Raw genomic sequence first — 19,042 nt, forward strand, 5'->3', positions numbered from 1 at the left:
GTTATCACCCATAGTTTAGCAACTTTGTAATCTGACTCCCTATTGCCAGCCTCCTCCTCACATCTCCAGGCTACCTCACCATCTCCTTCCAACAACCACAGCCGGCACATTTCTCTACCGAAGTCATCTATCAGCTCTTTGCTTTTCAGTTTCAATTACTCCTCTCCAATACATCTAGAAATAACTGTCAACCATTTTCCTTGTAACAATGCATCTTGTTTCCTTAGAGGCTCCCAAACATACTCTCTTCTTTTTCAGGGATGTGCATAACTATCATGCTGTCCATGCCTGCTCTACTTACTTACAGTAATTAGACAGTGCCCACAGACTGAGATTGGAGCCTCACTGAGCCAGACACTGCAGCCTTGGATAGGAGACTCTCCTTGTGCCAAAGAGGGCCCAATCTAAATAGACAAGTGACAAAAAATGGTAGAAGGTAAGTTGGATTTTTTTTTTCCTGATAAAGTGAGGAGCAAGGTGCAGATTAATGAAGTCCATTGCTGGATCGTTTTATCTGGTAAAGCAAAAATACATAATTTCCAGTATTCTTTCCACTGTTGTTTCCTCTTCTGGATGCAGTGATTTGAGAGACCACTAGTCAGAGATGGATCGGTGCCCTGCAGTTAGAATGTCTTTCCCTCAAAGGCCTCCAGGTTGAAAGCTGTATCCAAGAACCTTCTGAGCGACACCAGATGCGTGTTCTTGTTGCCTGTGGCAGCTGCAGCAGCAGGCTCTCGGCCAACATACCTTTGTGACAAAAAGAATTGGGCAGACAAATGAGGTGAGAAGAGAGACTATTTTGACACTAACAAGCATGAGAACATGCTGCTAAATGCATTCAAGTCAGCTTGGCAGATTTGGACATTTAATCATCAATCTTTGTTAAATAAAAATCAATCTAAGTTGCACCATCAGTTACACCTTCTGGTCAGCTTTCCCCTCTTCCCCCTCCTGTCCATATTAAGCTGTGTCTTCTCCCCCATCCCTCCCAGGGCAGCCAGCTACACTGTCTCATAATTAGATTAACTTGCTTTTGGCGATGAAGACTCTCATTCCTCCGACAGCTGCATGCGCAGATCCGAGAGTCAATCATCTAAAATAAATGCAAAGGTACCTGGACTGAGCTCTTACAACAACTGTTTCCTCCAGAAACCTAACATTCAGAGTGAAAAATCTTAAAAAAGACAGAATCTTAGACAAAAAGAGAGGAAAATCCAGGACAGCTAAGTGCTGTGCTAAGTGGCAATAAATACAGAGCTAGCTGCTACTGGTTTTCTTTTAGAACTACAAGGAGGAGCAAGATATGCATGATGTATTTGAGAAATAGTCATCTAGACTTTTCCCTCCTTCACCCAAGAACCCAAACTCAGAGGTTTCGATTTGTGAAGAACCTGACTTCCCCATGAATAACATCCTCAAACCAAAAACAAATTAAAAAAAAAAAACAAAACAAAACAAAAACCCAAGCAAATTTAAAAGCAAACAAATCAGCCCAGGAGATAGAGCAATTGTTTAAAGTCTCATACCATATAGGTCGAGTGTGGTTCACAATAGTGCGGAAACGAGGTTTGACATAATCATAATATCCACTGTTTTTGTGTTCCTCCTGACACCAAACAAGATCAGCACCTGGATACTTCTCAAGCTCTTCTTTCAGCAGGTCAAAAGGGAATGGTGAGATCTGGAAAGAGAGGGTAATAACTGGCAAACCTTTCTCTTACATGGTATTAGCACATGGCAGGAAAGCCTTCTACCTATTGGGTATTACAACCAACCATTGTAATTAACCATACCTTAAAGAACATATAGCAATTCTATTAAGTGACTCATATTTCTTTAATTGATTTCATGCTGTCAGAAATGAATACACACATATTTTATAGTTGCACCAGTATGAACAGAAGTAGGTCATAGTCCAGATCTCCTGAATTCCTACCGTTTTTCTAGTGAAGTAGCTGTGACAATAGAAGTCCTTAATTAGTGAATGACAATATAGCTGCAAAGTGTACTATTCACAACATTTAAACCTAGCAGATTGGATATACAAATTTAAGGTCCCATCATATTGTAACCTTTACTTTGTTACGTTGTTCTGGAAAAGTCATCAAGCTTTCTGGATCTCATTGTCCAGTACACTATTGATGTGTTCCTTCTCCACAAGGCCATGAAGGATTAGATAATGTCTTGTAAGATGCAAAGCGCTATAAAAATGCTATCACCATCCTTTCTGGCAAGTGATATCTATTTAAAAGCATAGGAACCCCTTACTGAAAGTTTCCCCATCTGAGGATCAGGGAGCTCACCTGTTCAAGTCTGGTTATAGCTACTTGTTTCTCCAGGTCTTGATTCTTTCTCTCTTTCACAAGATCGTAGTACACTTTTCCTGTGCAGAAAATCACTCGCTTGACCTCATGTGGTGCATGAGCTGCCAGCCCATTCTCAGGAATCACGCGTTGGAAAGTGGTACCTAGTTAGGCCACAAATTAGAAAAGTGCTCCCAGTGGAACTGACATTGTAATAAAGCAGCCCAAGAAACAATCCTTAACTGAGCAAGCAGCAGGTTGCAATGCTCACGGGGTTCTGCTGCCTCTCTATTCCTACTTTTCAGACCAGTAATTCTATTAAAGTGGCTTTCAGCAGTTTAGTTGCAAGAAATTAAAAGATTATCAATAATCCACTCTTTCACACTTAATAGACAGAATCCTATTAACAGTGGATTCTTTTTTTTTAGCTTTATTTTGTGCATTTCACCTTTAATTTTAAATTGATTGGATAGCTCACCTTTGCTTACAGGTGGGTTTTTTTTTTTTTTCCAGAGAATTACCTGAAATATTGTTTCTTCTTTCCAAGATTATCTCAACCATGTAACATTAATATAGGTTTAGAAAATTTTAGAACATTTTCATATAAAAGCATAGCACATATTCATAACACAACTAAATCTGGCAACTGCAGAAATACTTACACAAGCACACACATTACTGCCATATATTTATGTGATTTAAACCACTGTTTGAGAGCTAAACTGTCATTAGCCAAAGGAAGAATTCGCATAGTACTGAGACGTATGTATTAAGTGATAAGATACAATTTCAGATGCATATCCTCACTGCTAGATATCTTTTCCCCTGTGATATCATCTCCCAGGAGAGTAATTTGCTTGGGATACATGAAAGTGGAAGAAGGACTTGATGGTCTAAAAGATCCTTTTCTTTCCTCTCTTATATGATTGATTAGAACTATTCCCACATTAACCAACTGCAAGGTAGCAGACAGTGGCATGACCTCCCAGTTGGAATCAGCACACCCACTTACCAGGAGAATAAGCTCCTGTTTGAACCATTTATCTTGGGGGGAGAAAAGCAGCAGCACAAACATATGAAAGAGGAACGGATTTATGTCAGAATTATTCTGTCTCACTGAACAGCAGAATTCATCATTAAAAAAGACTGAATCTGCACTTCACTGGGTCAGCTGGAGTCAGTGTTCCTCTCCTTCTCAACTTTCCATTAAAAATCAGAGCAAAAAGAGTTAGCTGACAGGCAGCAATATTTTACTACTTGCTGTCCTCTTCAGCAGGAACATGAAATTATGTCAGAATTCAATGTTACTTAGGAGTTTGGCCACTATTGAGGGTTAGCCTGAAGTGGAGGGGACTCCCAAGACAAAGTGGCAAATCACAATCCTTACAGAATTTCTAATCTGACTCATTCTACAAAGCTTTGAAACAGTAATCAAGACCAGCAAATGTCTTTGCTTGAGAAGCAAACTTTACTCACCTACAAAAAGGAGATAATGCAATATTTAAGCATGTTTATACACTGTAACTTGCTTTTAAAAAACTGAGCAGTTACTCTTTTCTGACAGCAGTCAAAACACCCGCTAGAACTGGAGACAGACCACCACACCTATGCACACTCTCTCACTCTGAACAATCGCTTTAATCACTCACTCACTACATTTCACCGCATTTCCTCATGCCACCCTAACACATTCTAACCAGTGCATGGCAAGACAAATTACTCCAGTTTTTGGTATTACCTCTGCAGTCACTACATATCTCTTGGTGCTGACAGCATGCCAACAGCAGCTAGGGTGATAGCCTACAGCTCTGAACTCGCTCATCTCACTTTAGATCACTGGTGTGACATGGCAGCCCCAGAACTGAGTATTCTAAGAAGAAATGGGCCCCTCATTCTTCCAAACGGGCACAGTGTGATTATAACCTGTCCCTCACATCTGGGGGATGGACGGACGGGACAGTACAAAGAACAATTCAATTTTTATATGAAGAGAGTAAGAGCGGAGGGACCTAATGTTAAGGGGAACATCCCTGCAGAGAGGGGAATGGACTTTCCACTGCTTTTAAGATTAATGGTTGGTTACAAGATAAGCCTGTTAAAATTAAGAATCCATACTTGAAAGCAGACTTCTCAGCAAAAATCCATGCTAGATCTCACTACAACAGCTCCACAGAAATTACTCCAAAGGAAAAGGCAAACTCTCCAGAGCAGATTCTCTTCTTCACAGTGTGACATGCAACTTGATATAGCTAATTATTTGTCCATAACACTTTAAGGTGACGTACCAGACACCATTTCATCAAAACTTGATTTAGCTTCTGGATGCCTCAGCAGTGACTTGGGTGTCAAAATAATCAGCTGTAAGACAGAAATTTTTCCAACAGTCAGGAGCTGCTTTATCGACATTATTACATGTAACATTTCTAACGCTGCTCATTCATACAAAAAACACAAACTGAATATGCTATAGAACAAATTAATGTGAATAACCAACACAGTAAATTATTTTTTCCTGTTTTGAAAGCCTAGGAAGTTTCAAAACTATTCAAAAGATTTGGGTAGTCCACTCCCTTTAAAGGCTGTCAAAAACCATTGCTTATGCTGCTCTTTGAGAACAAAATCAGATCACAGACTATGAACCAGTAAAACATCCAACAGTTGTATCTTAGGTTTCTGAAGTTCCAGCAATTAGACATGCAGATTATAGTTATGCAACCTGTTAGCTACATAGTATCTTGACAAGCTCATCTGAAGGTCTGCACAGCCAGAAGGAAGTAAAGCTGAAAATCAAGTTTTAGAATCGTAGTAAGTCAGAGCTGAGTTTCATTCCATCAAATCACTGACTTCAGCCTGTGTTCAATTAAGGTTTTTCACCAACGATTCTTGGTCTTTTCAGCAGTGTGTCATATGCAAACAAACACTCCTCTTGATATGAGGGTTAATATACCTAGAATAATCAATTCCATTATAGCAACTTTACCGGTTTTCTGAATGGCAGCAAGATCTGTCTTCTGAGGACATGGAAGTAATTGGCTGGAGTTGAACAATTCACCACAATCCAGTTGCATTCGTACAGCTGGGAAACTTCAAACTGCTCACTGAACTCCTGAGAGAGACATTAAAGGCGTCAGAAAAATGTCTAAAAGATCAGAAAAAAAGGCTTGAAAGCCATCTTTCTATTTCTGACTCTCAGCAACTCCCTTCCTCAAAAAACTTAATTAGCAGATCTCTGCTGAGATTATATTATTAGCTAGGGAAACATCTCTACAAATCATTCTCTTCTGTTTCTACTTCTTCCTAAAAACATATGCAAATAAAGGCAAAAATCTTCCATTAATTTCAGCAAGCTGGGAAGTCCAGGAAGGAAGGGTGAGGAGGACCAGGACTTCAGTCAGTGGAAGACACAAAATAGAACCCCTTTGAAAGAATCTTAAAACTAGAATAATTTTTTGAGTGTATAGTTAACTCTCTCCCATGTTTTGGTAGGTGTCCTGTCCTCTTATACTATTTTTAATACATAAATTTCATATGTTTTATATTTATGTATCTTATGAATATAGGGTTTTTTTAATCCATATCTATGTATATTAGGTATATATATTAGGTAAGCATATATATAGGTATAGGTACAATAATTTCATTACAGATTGGTACAGCATCTAACACAATTTCCTGCTCCATGGTTTGAGCTCCTACCTTCTATGATAAAATTTGTAACTTGCTTATTACGTGCAATTGACAGTGCTTAAATGTAGTCAATCAAACAGGTCTTTATTCTGACAGTACACTGACAGAAATCACTTTTAGATGAGGAGGGCCGTGGCTTTGGAACTATCATTGCCCCAAGGGTAACAAACTCGGGGCCAAAACTGAAACATCCATTTTATTTTGCTTTTTATTTTTTCAATTGGTGGGCTTTCCAATTAATGTATAGCAGTGTTTCGTAGGAAATCTGCAGTGGGGAAGTGGATGCCCAGTATCCTGTAGAGCTATGTGCTTTATCTGTAGAAATGAATGGCCAACGTATGAAGGTCTTAGCTGAATCAAATTTAGAAGTTGCTTGTTTTCATGCTCCCAGCAGTACAATTTAGCTCCACTGCAAAAAGCCAGGAGTAGTCTCACTTGGCCTCCTTTAGAAATTAGCTAGAGACACCTATTTGCAGTACGCACAGCGATATAAAGAAGCAGAATCACTGGCCCTGAGGAACAGCCATAAAAAGATCATGCTGCCAAGATTAATTGTATATGACCTCAGCTTTGAAATGAAGCAGCATATACCATGTACTTCCATTACTTTTACTAGGATCAAGTTAACATTACACCAACTCTTGAAGCTAAGTCTTAATCCACTATACCTAGGTAAACAGATGCTTCTTACAAAAAATATCTCTGAGATGTGAAGAGCAAAAAAAGGACATGGCCTTTGACAAATCTACTTACTGGATAAGCATCAGAATCATCATTGCTCATCTGCAGAAACCTCTCAGGCCTGGCTGATGAATGCTCTGGACCCTGGTAAAGGTATTGTTTAAAACAACATTAAAAAGCCAAATCAGCAGTTAGACATCAGTCTAGGTCACTCACTGCATAAGTACCTCCTGTCACCCTGGCAGCTCTGCACCAGGCTGCACACCTGCCCCCACAGCCAAAGGCATCAACGGCAGCAGCAGTGAAGAGCAGTGAAGAGCAGTGAAGCTTTTACCAGCTGCAAGTAATTTCTAGCCTCAGTATAGCTGCACAACGAAGACCAGTGAAAGGGCAGTAGGTCCACGTGGACACAAGAACGACCTTGCTAATGCAGGGCAAAAAGGAGCAGGAGGAATGTCAGGAGGAGAAACACCACGTGCCTCAGTGTACTGCAGTGACTCACGCTTCTTTGGGGCAAACCACACTTGCATGCTGAACAGGAGCAAACACAAAGTTAACTGCTGACTATCTTTGCTGTATTAGCAACACAACAATCAGACTTCGGATCTCTCACCTACCATTGTTCACTGTTCAGTACAGGACAAAATAACCTAGATGAATGCTTCAGCTAAAATGGATCAAAATACACGTACACATTTTCTGTCAAACTAACCTATGATTAATTTCTGGCTCCTCAGGAGGTATTTTACATTCTGTCAAAGTACTGAACACACAGCCACTGTCTCACTAGCAGTACCCAAGGTAATTTCTTTTAGTGCACAAACACTGTTAGATCCATTTTATACTAGCAAAACATGCATGCTGGTCACAGACAGTATAAGGAACAAGGAGTGTAACAGAATCTATTATCTTCCCCCATGTCCTTGTTTATAAAGGATGAGAGAAAGCTGTGAGGAGTACAAGAATGCAGTGTGCTTTTTTATTTATTGCTAATACTGGCAGCCTTTACTTGTTCAAGTGACAGTTACTGTTAGGAAGGACTTTCATTTTGGGGACAGTTGCAAGGTATTTTAACCTGAAGACATAAACTATTACACCTCTCAAATCTCTCCATGGCTCCTAAGCTAACGATGTTCATGAAGAGCTTTTTTCTTTCTATGGCTGTCTCTCATCATCACTTCCTCTATTGAAACCTTAACGTATGATCTCCAAAATCACTCATTGACAGCTAGGAGTCCACCTTGATTCAACACATCATCCTCCCTGCTTCCAAGTGCAGGATTCACTCTACTCCGTGGACTAATGGAATTCAAAGGAAAAAACACTCCACTGGCAACAAAGGAGTAACACAAACAGCCAGGAACTGTGCCTTGCATAATTACTCTTTTGAAGTCTGTCTCCACTTTTGAGGTGCCAAATAATCTGGTCATAAACAGGTAAGGGCTTGAGAACAAGGAGGAAAGCTGCACAAAACTATAGCGCATGGTAACAGTCCAATATTGCAGTACCTCTGCTGTATACATCTATTTGCTGTAAATCAAATCCTAAACGAGTACAAACATAGTGCTTCACAAGCACGCTGAATTCAGTGCACTGGAAACAGAGATGTTACTAGCAAGCAATTACAGGAGAGACACGTGAGGCTTCCCTAACATACACACATACGCTGCCCCAGCAACAACCTCAATCCAGAGCCTCAGTGTTCACATCCATCTTTGATTTCTCTGCTGACACCACCAGTCAGATTGCCAGCAACTGCTGCATGGGATGGGGCAGGGTTTATTTCTGCTGTGACCACCTATCCAGTGAGACCTATACTGAATCCATTAGCTACTTTCAGACGAGTCCCCAAGGAGCCATTAGGCAGCACAGTCTTTCAATCACAGCCAACTTGCCTGTGAATGCATGACCTAGAGGTGAGGGGATCCATATCCCATTACGAATCCTTCCCCAAATCATTCTGTCCCCAACGCTGTAGTTATAGAGAGAATAACACTCCTGTAATGGAAAGCTCCTCTGGGAAGATAACGGATTTCAACAGCCTGGTGGGATTCTTAAATATTCCGAAAACACCTGACACTAGTAGCAAAACGAGCATGTTTCAGAAGATCTGGGCAAATCTTAGCTGCCAAGTGGCTAAGAGAAAAGAAAGATTAACTGTACTGTAAGTAGCAGAGAACCAGCTCCCTTCAGCTGAGTGCTTCCCTGCAGAGGACCACACCTCCTGCTGAGGGCACATTCAGGCTGTCCCTCAGGATTCATTTAAAAAAAAATTGATTTATCAAAACTCCTGTGAACAGCATCAGACCCTTTATTCTTTATGCACAAATGGGTATGGAAAGCCATTCATAAGATATGAATGCACCCCAGCATATTAGGACAGGATTATAATTGAATGGAAATAAACTAAATTGTTTGTGAGAATGGAAATGATGTAGTTTGTAGTGAAAGGGTCTAGAGCATTTATACAGATGGAGATTGCCACTGTGGCACATACTATGCTTTCCTTAATAGAAAACTAGAAACATACATGCACCAATTCATGAATGTTAATGCATTTGAAAAGGAGAAAATTAACCTAGCCTGACATGGTGTTCATGTAACCTTTAAAAATAATTTAAAAGATTTGAAGAACAATTCTACTGCTGATATGAACTTCATATAACGTTATATAGAGAGCTTGCCCATGCCCTTTCCCTCTAAGACACTGTCTAGTTCCTCCTACTAGCCACCAAAGAAAAGAGAGTCAACAGCTAGTGGAAACGTTTTCCTTTTCAGAAAGAGGGAAATTTCTTATTATATCAAAGTTACCCAATGTCAATGATTTTTTAAGAAGTTTTAAAGTTGTTTCGTATCATTTCATTGCAAGTGAATTTAGCGCAGAGTTTACACAGATGTACTTCATGCAAAATAAAACCAAGCAAGTACTGCTAGACACTAATGATTTCTTAGAATCCATCTTTCTAGGGAAAGAAGGCAGTGTCAGGGAAAGATTCAAAAAAGAGAGAGAAAAAAAGAAAAAAATGGGGAAAACGTGGTACACACCCGTAAGAAGGACACAAAGCTAAGAGCTCAGAAATATTTCTCAGTTTTCTTTGGTTCTCACCGATCAATCTATCTACATTCTTTTCTGTAGCACTGAAGCAGTCCAACATGCTAAACAGTGCCTTCCTCCCCCCGCTTTGTATCACCATTGGATCTCCAAGACACCTTTGCCTTTTACAGCCGCAGAGGAAAGTGCACTAGCCAGCATTTCCCTCCCGCACATGCCAGCCAGTGGCCCTCACCATTCCTTCCATTCCATGTGGCAAGAGCAGGACGATCCCGTTGTGACGAACCCATTTGGCCTGGCCGGAACTGATGAACTGGTCTATTATACACTGCGCCGTGTTGTGGAAGTCACCAAACTGGGCCTCCCAGCACACCAGGGCATTGGGACTCGCCATAGCGAAGCCAAGTTCAAAACCTGAGAACAAAACAAGTAGGAGAATTAGAAAAGAAACAGACTTGCTGAGAATTCTGTTCATTTCTCATTAAAAAAAATTAAAACAAAACCAAAATGAGACCATGAACTGGATTTTTGTAGCCCTGTTATAAGTCATGCAGTTTTCAGTAGTACCATTTTAATCTGAAAGATTAGCAAATAATGTTTTTCCAATACTGACTCCAATCCTTCAAACTTTTCCTCAAACATTTAAATGTCATAGGAGTTTTTAAATGAACTAAACCCCCTGCCTTAGCTCAGACTTTTGTGTGACGTTTTCCTGAGAGCTCACTGAGGTAAGTACCATCTTTTCCTGTAAAAATCCACTTACAGCCCAGTACTAGTTCAAGAAGCCACTTGTTCATTTTATTACTTGCACAGCCCTGCACAACACTGTCTTTTTTTTTTCCCTCTCGCATGCAGGCGCTGAACAAAATTATTGGTGATATCAATCATCAGTCTATAGGCAGGATCATAGTCTTCGGATCTTTAAAAAAACTTGAACGTAATAGGTGCATGGAAGATACATCTGGGACTTGGGTAAACAATCCTTTCTTTGTCAGGGTTAAGGACCCTCTAGGTCTCTGCCTCAGTGGCAGAGAGGAGACCAGAAGTGCTCTTCATGGGGAGCACACTCACTACAAGACAGACATTGAGGTGCTGGAGGGTGTCCAAAGAGCAACGAAGCTGGTGAAGGGTCTAGAGCACAAGTCTTATGAGGAGCGGCTGAGGGAGCTGGGGTTGTTTAGCCTGGAGAAAAGGAGGCTGAGGGGAGACCTTATTGCTCGCTACAACTACCTGAAAGGAGGTTGTAGCGAGGTGGGGGTCAGTCTCTTCTCCCTAGTAGTAAGTGACAGGATGAGAGGAAACGGCCTCAAGTTGCACCAGGGGAGGTTTAGATTGGATATTAGGAAAAACTTCTTCACCGAAAGGGTTGTCAAGCATTGCAACAGGGAAGTGGTTGAGTCCCTGTCCCTGGAGGTATTTAAAAGACGGGTAGAGGTGGTGCTTAGGGCCATGGTTTAGTGGTGGAATTGGTAGTGTTCGGTTTACAGTTAGACTTGATGATCTTAAAGGTCTTTTCCAACCTAAATGATTCTATGATATCACTACTTCAGCTAGTGAAAACAGAAAGACGTAACTTTCTTGCTCTCCACTCGTGTCAAAGATCTCAACCCATTTTCAGGTGGTTTACAGTAGCAGGTAAGCGCAGAGATTTCCCTAAACTTGTGCTGTTTGAACTGTACATTCATCAACTCCACACAGAGAAGAAGGGCCATACATCCCCCCTTACTCAGCCATGTCAGGTTAACGAAGCAGGACAAACATACAGCAGCAGCCCGGTTGACAGCAGCTCAGGTGTTCTGCACAGAGCAAGCCAGGCAGCTTGTTGTCTGCTCTTAAAACCTGTCAAGGCCCAAACATAACTGAAGGCTCTCAACAAGCTCCATAGGTATCTCTTAAAAGGCAGAAACGAATTATTGCTCTCACTAAGAGGCGTGCTGCAGTATGATAAAGCCCCAGCTCTACAACAGGAGCTGCGGAGATGATTGGCAAAGAGAGAAAAGAAAAATCAAATCAAACTGCTACTGCAATGTAAGCTAGGTAATTGATTCCTAGTAGCTCTGCAAAAGCGAAAGATAAAAAACTCCAAGGGTGTTTGCATGTGCTACCCGGCCTCTGCTGTGTAGCTTTAAAACAAATGCGGAATTGTGTGTCACATCAGAACATGAAAACCTAGCTATGTGCAATGTACCTGTCTCAGTTTAACGACCATGCTTAAGTTTAAGGTATTTTTCTATACCACGTTCCATAGTAAACACCTAAATGTATCTAATAATATAAAAATATATATTTGATCTCTGCTGAGATTTTTCCTTTGACACTTCGATATAGCTGAGCCTGGAGTGCTGAGCTAATGCTGGTACTCATATTCTACATCTAAAGTTTGGAATGATTACAACCAAAAAAGTTAAAGCTCTGAGTAAAAAACAGTGCTACGTAGCGCTGCTCTGGATGTAGAGGTTCTGACTGAGGGAAAACTGATTCAATAGACATAGAGAATAAATATTTGATGGATAAATATGTTTTAAGTTGAAGTTTTTAAGTTCTGCACAGAATATAAAGATCTGTTTTCAAATACATAACTGCAACATGGGAAGATTCATTGAAGGTTACCCCAGCAGAGCAACTAGCTTTGCTGTTGTAAAATTTTTATGTAAAAAGCTACGATAATGAATTGCAACTCTTTCCTGAGTAATTGCAAGACTGTAAAAAAACCTCAGAGCGAGCTAACGGACTGATATGGATTTCTTATCTCTTTGCAGCTTCTTTATTTTAAGACCTGCACATGCAACCTAAGTTGCAGAGAGAGTTCCATCCCACTACCATTGATCTACACTGAACTCAGCTTCATGTTTTTGCTATGCACAAGTCACTGTAATTTCCATTTTTGCCTAGTTTCCTTACAGTGACACGGCAGCCACTCAAATGCTGTTCTACAATATAGGCTTGATAGCAAAACCAGCTTAGGCAAAAATGAACACAGTTTCTGGTAAAAAAATACCTGTACTGCTTAATTTGCCCCACTGGCCCCCAGCCTCCCCCCCCCAAACAGTCACAAGAGTAGTGTACATTTAATTAAGACAGAAATGCACCTAAGACTGGCATTTAGGATGCAAAGAGAAATCCCTTCATATCTGAGAGGACGGTACACCTATCTAGATACTATGCCTTAATTGGGGTTTCTCCTCCTTTTTTAACTTGCAGACATTCTCAGGAACACAGGACAAAAATATCAATCTGTAAAACCTCATGTTGTGCATTATATTTCCTAGAACCAAAGGTGGCTATGAGCCCAAATACAATCATAAGTCAGGAACCTAATAGGCCTCCTAAATATCAGTAAAATCCAATACTGCTTTGTGACCACCTGTATTTAGTAAACTACAGTAAAAACTGTTGTGAAGCCATGATAAAACCCAAAGTCATTGGAACTATAGTTTCTGACTCTGATCAAACCCACTCTACAACTCTTCTAATTAGAAAAGTTTCAGGAACTTCAACAAACCTCAGGCTTCCTGGAAGAGACAAGCTTAGCATCTTGACATTCTCCACACACAAAAGGCTATGATACAGGGTCACCAGCAAGTGACAGCTGACATCTCTCATATACTTATCATTTGTGATTTACACCCTGGTGACTGGAGGCTGCAGCCCCTCTAGGAGAGCCTTTCTTTGTGGACTTCAGTGGATAAGAGAATTACTTCAAAGAGAACTATAATACCAAAAACTGTATAAGCAATAACAGAAAAATACCTAAAATACCTTTAAGATGGCCTGGTATTCCAGGCATTAAAAAAATTTAGTATATTATGAGACAGAAGAGAACAACATGTGGCACATACAGCATATGAGTTACTTTAATATTATCAGTGCAAGGTAATTGACTTAGCTATGGAGGAAGATTTCAGCATTGTGTCAAACCTATTCAAACCTTCTTTGTACTTTTTCATTTTTGTTCAACTTTCACTTTATGTTCACTATCAGAAAGATACTCAGAGCTCTAAGCTAGGATTGAGGTCTTCGTGTGCTGGATGCCACAAACATACACAAGTAGTTCCTTCGCTGAAAGTTTTACTGTGGAACTGGGGAAAAAAAAAAGAAGAAAGAAAAAAAAAAAAAAGAGTGAAGGACAAGCATTTCCACCTTATAAAACAGAACTAATGAACATGCAGTTACAGAAACTTTAAACTAATTTGTCCAGTTCCACAAAGAAAACCCTTAACAAAACTAGTGAGATTAGTCATGTATCAAAGAAGTTCCTCTGTAACACGAACTACAAGAACATCCTTCCAACACTTGACATGAAGTTTTGACATAGGTCACCTATGCATGTAACTGAAATTGCTTTAGCTTAACTTGATGACTACAGCTAAATTGGAACTACAGGATTTCTTTCTTCTGCTCCAGAAACAGGCTCTTCAGTTAATGCCAGGATACAAACTTTGCTGGAAGGTGAGTAGAGGGACAACTGCAGAACAAATTAACTGCATGAGAGAAAAAGCAACAAGAGCTTCAAGTGAAATTGTTTATTCACAGAGAAAACAGTTTTACATATTGTTTTTATAGTGTGTCTTCATAGTCTACTCCTCGGTAATTCCAACCCAGCTTTTTGTTTACCATTTCCACGGCAAGAAATCTTTGAGTCACTTGGCTTCTGGACTGCTGAACTCTGAACAGTCCATCCATGACTCCAGCAGATGCTCATGTTCACACCAAAAGGCAACAGTAAATGAGAGGCCAAAAGGCGACTGATAAGTCAGACAGACAGCCTGTCATCTGTGAGTCACCGTGACAGTGCATTACCAGTGGATGGCTTTTGCTGACCATTCCTTTGGCCTGACTGCCTGAATGGCCTTTCTTTCAGAACATCTTTTAAATCTCTGTCCTCCTTATTTGTGCGATTCTATTGTTTTTAACACAATGCAAACAGTGGAAAAATTTGCACAACTCCTTCAATCCATTCTCCCAAAGGTATCTGAAAAATAGATTTCCCTAGATAGGCTTGAATCCCATTCTAATTTTACACAAGCATTAAGAGACCATTTCTACTGATTGGGTGACATGGTTGAGAAAATATGCAATATGTTCAAGACTTATTTGTGCATATGCTGCTCTCTGTAAGAATGGGGTAATCTAGCTTTTAGAGAAGAACAAACTGAGGTCTTGACCACTTGGAGTTATCAATAATCACACAGTGCTTTTCAAAGAGTATGGAGCTCTGTGCGTATTTAAAACTTGGTCAAAGCACACACGTAATTCTGTTTCATGTACCAAAATCACCCCTAAAATTCACATGGAAAAAAAGAGTGTAATTTCTCATTTCCTATCTTATTGCCCACTTTGTGCTAATAATCTCCACAAAGTGACAAAGTCCGAGGTGAAACTGCGTTGAAAGGTGTGATCCTAACACAGACACCTTTTGCAAGCTTTCTGACAGCCATAAAAATATCTGGGAAAATATATCAAAATGTAATCTATACATTCTGATTAATATTTTGAAATTAGTTCTGCCAAGACTACTATTTCATGGAACATGTGTCTGTGGTATACCCACCTTTGGTATACCAGAACTCATTTTCCACCAGGCAAATGACAATGAGAGTTCCTAATATTAATGCTATCCCACCAGCGATTATAGCAATTGCTAGGGTATCTGTCAAGAATTGCGACTCCTACCTGCACGTGGAGAAAAATCGTTTAAAAAGCAAGATCTGAACTGCTAAATTTAAAAAAAAAAAAAAAATGGTGGAAAGACATCTAGACAGATGCAAGGTGAACAACCCAGGAGAGGGTGAGGTGCTGCTCCTGAAAGGGATTTGTTGGGGGCACCAGATGAGTCAAGGCCAGGGAAGGTGACCCGAGCTAGAAAGACTCCACAGTTCTAGAGACAGGACATAAGCTGCAGGGGAGCAGGTTCCTACCCAGGCCCCTCATGAGGGCTCAACCTCAGACCAGAGTAAAGGGTTAAAAAAACTGCAGCAGAGACCTTGCAAACTTTTATAGTTTGTGTCTGCAGTCACAAGAAATGAACATTTCTTCAGAATGCCGTGCAAACTTTGCGAGTTTAAAGGATTAACTCTTACACAGCTAGAAACACAGAGAACATGTTTAAGCTGTGAGGAAATCCAGTGCCAAGACAACCAGGCTGCAAGATGCAGCTTTCAAAGAATGACAGGTAAAGAATCTGCACACCCAAAGGGTGGCGGAGAGCCACCAGCCAGCTCCCGAACACCAGGCAGCCACGCAGGGCTCAGAGCGCACCAGGGCACAGGGGACCAGGACCCAGCACAGCAGTTCAGTAAACTTCCAAACTGAGGGGAGAGAGGAAAGAAAAATACAAAGCACTTGACTAAGGCTGCAAAACTAATGTTTTAATTGCTGAAGTTCATTAAGGTCCCTAGATGACAGGCGTAGCAGAAATGCTTGTTTCTATTAGTCCAGTTCCTGCTGTGCTCCCTTACTGTTCTTTTGTCATTCTGGCAGAGAAAGAGGTGTTGTCAAGCAAAGTGGCAGCTTACACAGCATATTATGCTGTGTTTTTCCCCACAGCACTTTTCATGATTGTCATAAGAACTGTAGTTTTTCAATTAATGTAAGTAAGGCTATAGCTTAATTCAATATGATTTCAAAGTGACTTAAGGCATGAATGTTAACTGATGGTTATAGAGGACTTACCAGTGCAGGGATTTAATGTCAGAATGAGGAAAGTTACAAAGACAGATTTGTGTTATGTTTAACAGAAAATCTAAGCACAGGGACTAAGGGAGGGACATGCATCCTTTCACAAACCCAAACACAGCCCAGGAGAAAGTGAAGTTAATACCCATGTGGTGGACGAACAGAAAGACTGATGCCTTCTTAGAGCTCCATGCAGATGCCATTGAGAACCTGGTCCTTGGTTACCACAGTCTGTCCTATTTCCTAACACAATTTCTGACAGGTAATTGTATTTGCTACTCCTAACCTTAAAAATATGTTGTTCTGAATGAGTAGTAATACTACGTATTTCATCCTAGGAGTGTATTGCAAAAAAAAGTTTAAATTAATACCTGTCCTCTTCCCTTCATCTTTTGCTTTAAACATGAACTTCCCCCTTGAAAAAGCTGTACTCCAGGTCTCATCGTTCAGGAATTTGCTGAACTATGCACTAGTTCCAAGTCTATCTTGCCTGGATGTTCCCTGGAAGTTCCTGGTACAGGATGCTACAGCCCAAGACCTCTCAAAGCCAGTACTGAACCTGACAGAATCACACCTCCTGGGCGGAGAATCAACACTACACAAGTCATTCTGACGGCAGTAAAGACAGACAGGAGATCCTTTCAAGTATTTAAAAAATGCCGAAGAGGTAGCATGGAGTGCCTGTAAGTTACTTCTGCTTTTCTCCTCTATCTTGATCAGCAAATAAAGTCAGACAAACTTCTTTGCTTAAATGACTTCACACAGCTGTCATATACTCCCAGACATTCAGTTTCAGTAACACGGAAAATTTAAAGCTAGATGAGTGGATGCACAACTAAATTGTAATTATCTGGATATAGCTAAAAATAGTAGACACAGGATGTCAAACAAAATTATCAGAGATTGTTAAATATTCTGATTTAATGCCTCCGTACACACACTCCACAGCTTCCTGTATACAAAACATAAGCAATTGTTTGAACTACAGGTTAGCCAGACCGCCTTTGTTTTATTTCCACGTGAAATCAATCTTGTCAGAGTATCATTTTAATGGAGCAGTTACACCCCAGGTGTTCTTAACCAGCTCAACAATAACTTGGTGCAAAGCTCACAGCTCTGAACAGATGCCAGCTCTTGGCTTATGTAGCTGCCAAGGAAATAATCTGTAGTTTTATCATGCTGGGCTGTTCAATCCATTTTTACTTCGCTCTAATTCACAGAAACTAAGGGAATTCCCAAAAATGCTTCTGAGATGCTGCATGTTAACACAGTCATAAATTAAATTCTTAACACCTTTTTTTTTTTTTTTCCCCCTTTATATCCTCTCACAACCGTCCCACCCCCACCAAATACTTTAGGGCACTAATCCCAAACTGCTCCTTGTAACAGGCTTATATAGTAGAAATAGCAGTTAGAGAAAATGAAGTGTTGGGGGGTTTTGCTACTCCTGAAGAATCAACTCCTCAAACTGCAAATGTTCTCTTATTCTTCCATGTACTAAAAAGGAGACCCAGTGATGTTACCAGCCAAAGAGGTAACAATTCTAATAGCTCCCCTTTGACTGAGATGCATTAACTAGAAGAGATGTGTTCACACACTGCTGCTTATCCCGATACTGTCTCCCTATGGATACAAAATGCAAGAGTAAACATGTTGGAGAAGGTTGATAAGTAAAAGCTAGCAAGGGAGAAGAAACTTAATTATAAGATCACTTCAACATAGAAACATGGCATTCTTAGTTAAAAAAAAAAAAAAAAATCATTGCTCATCAACTATTTTTATTAATTTAATCTCCTTTACTGTTAGAAAACATCTCGGACATGAGGGATTTAAAGTTCTTAACAATTAAAAATATCAATACTGTTAGTTTTGAAGAACCTGTCATATATCTGCTCAAGCAGAATTGCACAGAAATGGTACTCTTGCTTTCACTGTATGAACAAACCCATATTTTGCCCTATTGCTTGTATTCAGTGGAAGTTATTAAATCAACTTTCACATTTCTGCTGCTGAGGAAGGGGGAAGAGCAGGATGAGATCGAGAAAGAGAAAGAATGAGGGCCCACTTGGTTAATTCTTTAAAGAACAGAATTGTGGCAATAAGAATTGCCCTTCACACCATATCAACGCTAGGCTTCCTTAGGCCTATTGAGGTGTAATTTTTGGAACAAAAGCAGATTTTAATCATATCCAGACATTTGTCACTTTCACATTTCGATACATTATTTGAATGTAAAAACAAACAAACAAAAAAACAACAAAAAAAAAACACAAAAAAAACAGACCAAAACCAGAAACCTATGACTCACTCACCCATAAAATTTACAGCACCACTGTAAACAGGCTCAAGTTAAGAAACCCCAGCCCAAACTGTGAGAAACAACAGGAAATTGGAAACAAACAAAATCATTCTCTGAAATTAAAATCTTGCTTTTTATCTATGTCAATTATTTTCTTATGTTTATACACATCCTCTTTTGCACTCTCCTATTTAGAGTTCACATTTACATGTTACTATTTTAGCTTATGGAGATACAAACTTCTGTTCACACCAGTTCTGCCACAGAGCCAACAAAAATACCTAAAAAATCTCAGCTCTTGAGCCCATGCTCCAACTATACAGTTTTATACCATTTTAATATTAT

At 40.0% G+C, this 19,042-nt stretch overlaps 1 protein-coding gene across 3 annotated transcripts in view; it reads right to left on the reverse strand.

Moving 5' to 3' along the window:
* Nucleotides 1–623: 623 nt before the first annotated feature.
* The window catches only part of OGDHL (oxoglutarate dehydrogenase L), a gene marked incomplete at both ends in the record, with an annotated part of 50,897 nt that continues 32,478 nt past the window's right edge, over nt 624–19,042 (reverse strand). For all 3 annotated transcript variants that reach the window (XM_082309101.1, XM_082309100.1, XM_082309102.1), the window contains 7 exons: nt 624–747; nt 1,527–1,681; nt 2,304–2,467; nt 4,589–4,661; nt 5,284–5,409; nt 6,744–6,815; nt 9,959–10,137. In XM_082309101.1, coding sequence (XP_082165227.1) covers nt 624–747; nt 1,527–1,681; nt 2,304–2,467; nt 4,589–4,661; nt 5,284–5,409; nt 6,744–6,815; nt 9,959–10,137 — 893 coding nt within the window. The remainder of the gene's footprint in view (nt 748–1,526; nt 1,682–2,303; nt 2,468–4,588; nt 4,662–5,283; nt 5,410–6,743; nt 6,816–9,958; nt 10,138–19,042) is intronic.

The sequence above is a fragment of the Platalea leucorodia genome (genome assembly GCF_965183815.1).
Source record: "Platalea leucorodia genome assembly, chromosome: 4".
Lineage (NCBI taxonomy): Eukaryota > Metazoa > Chordata > Aves > Pelecaniformes > Threskiornithidae > Platalea > Platalea leucorodia.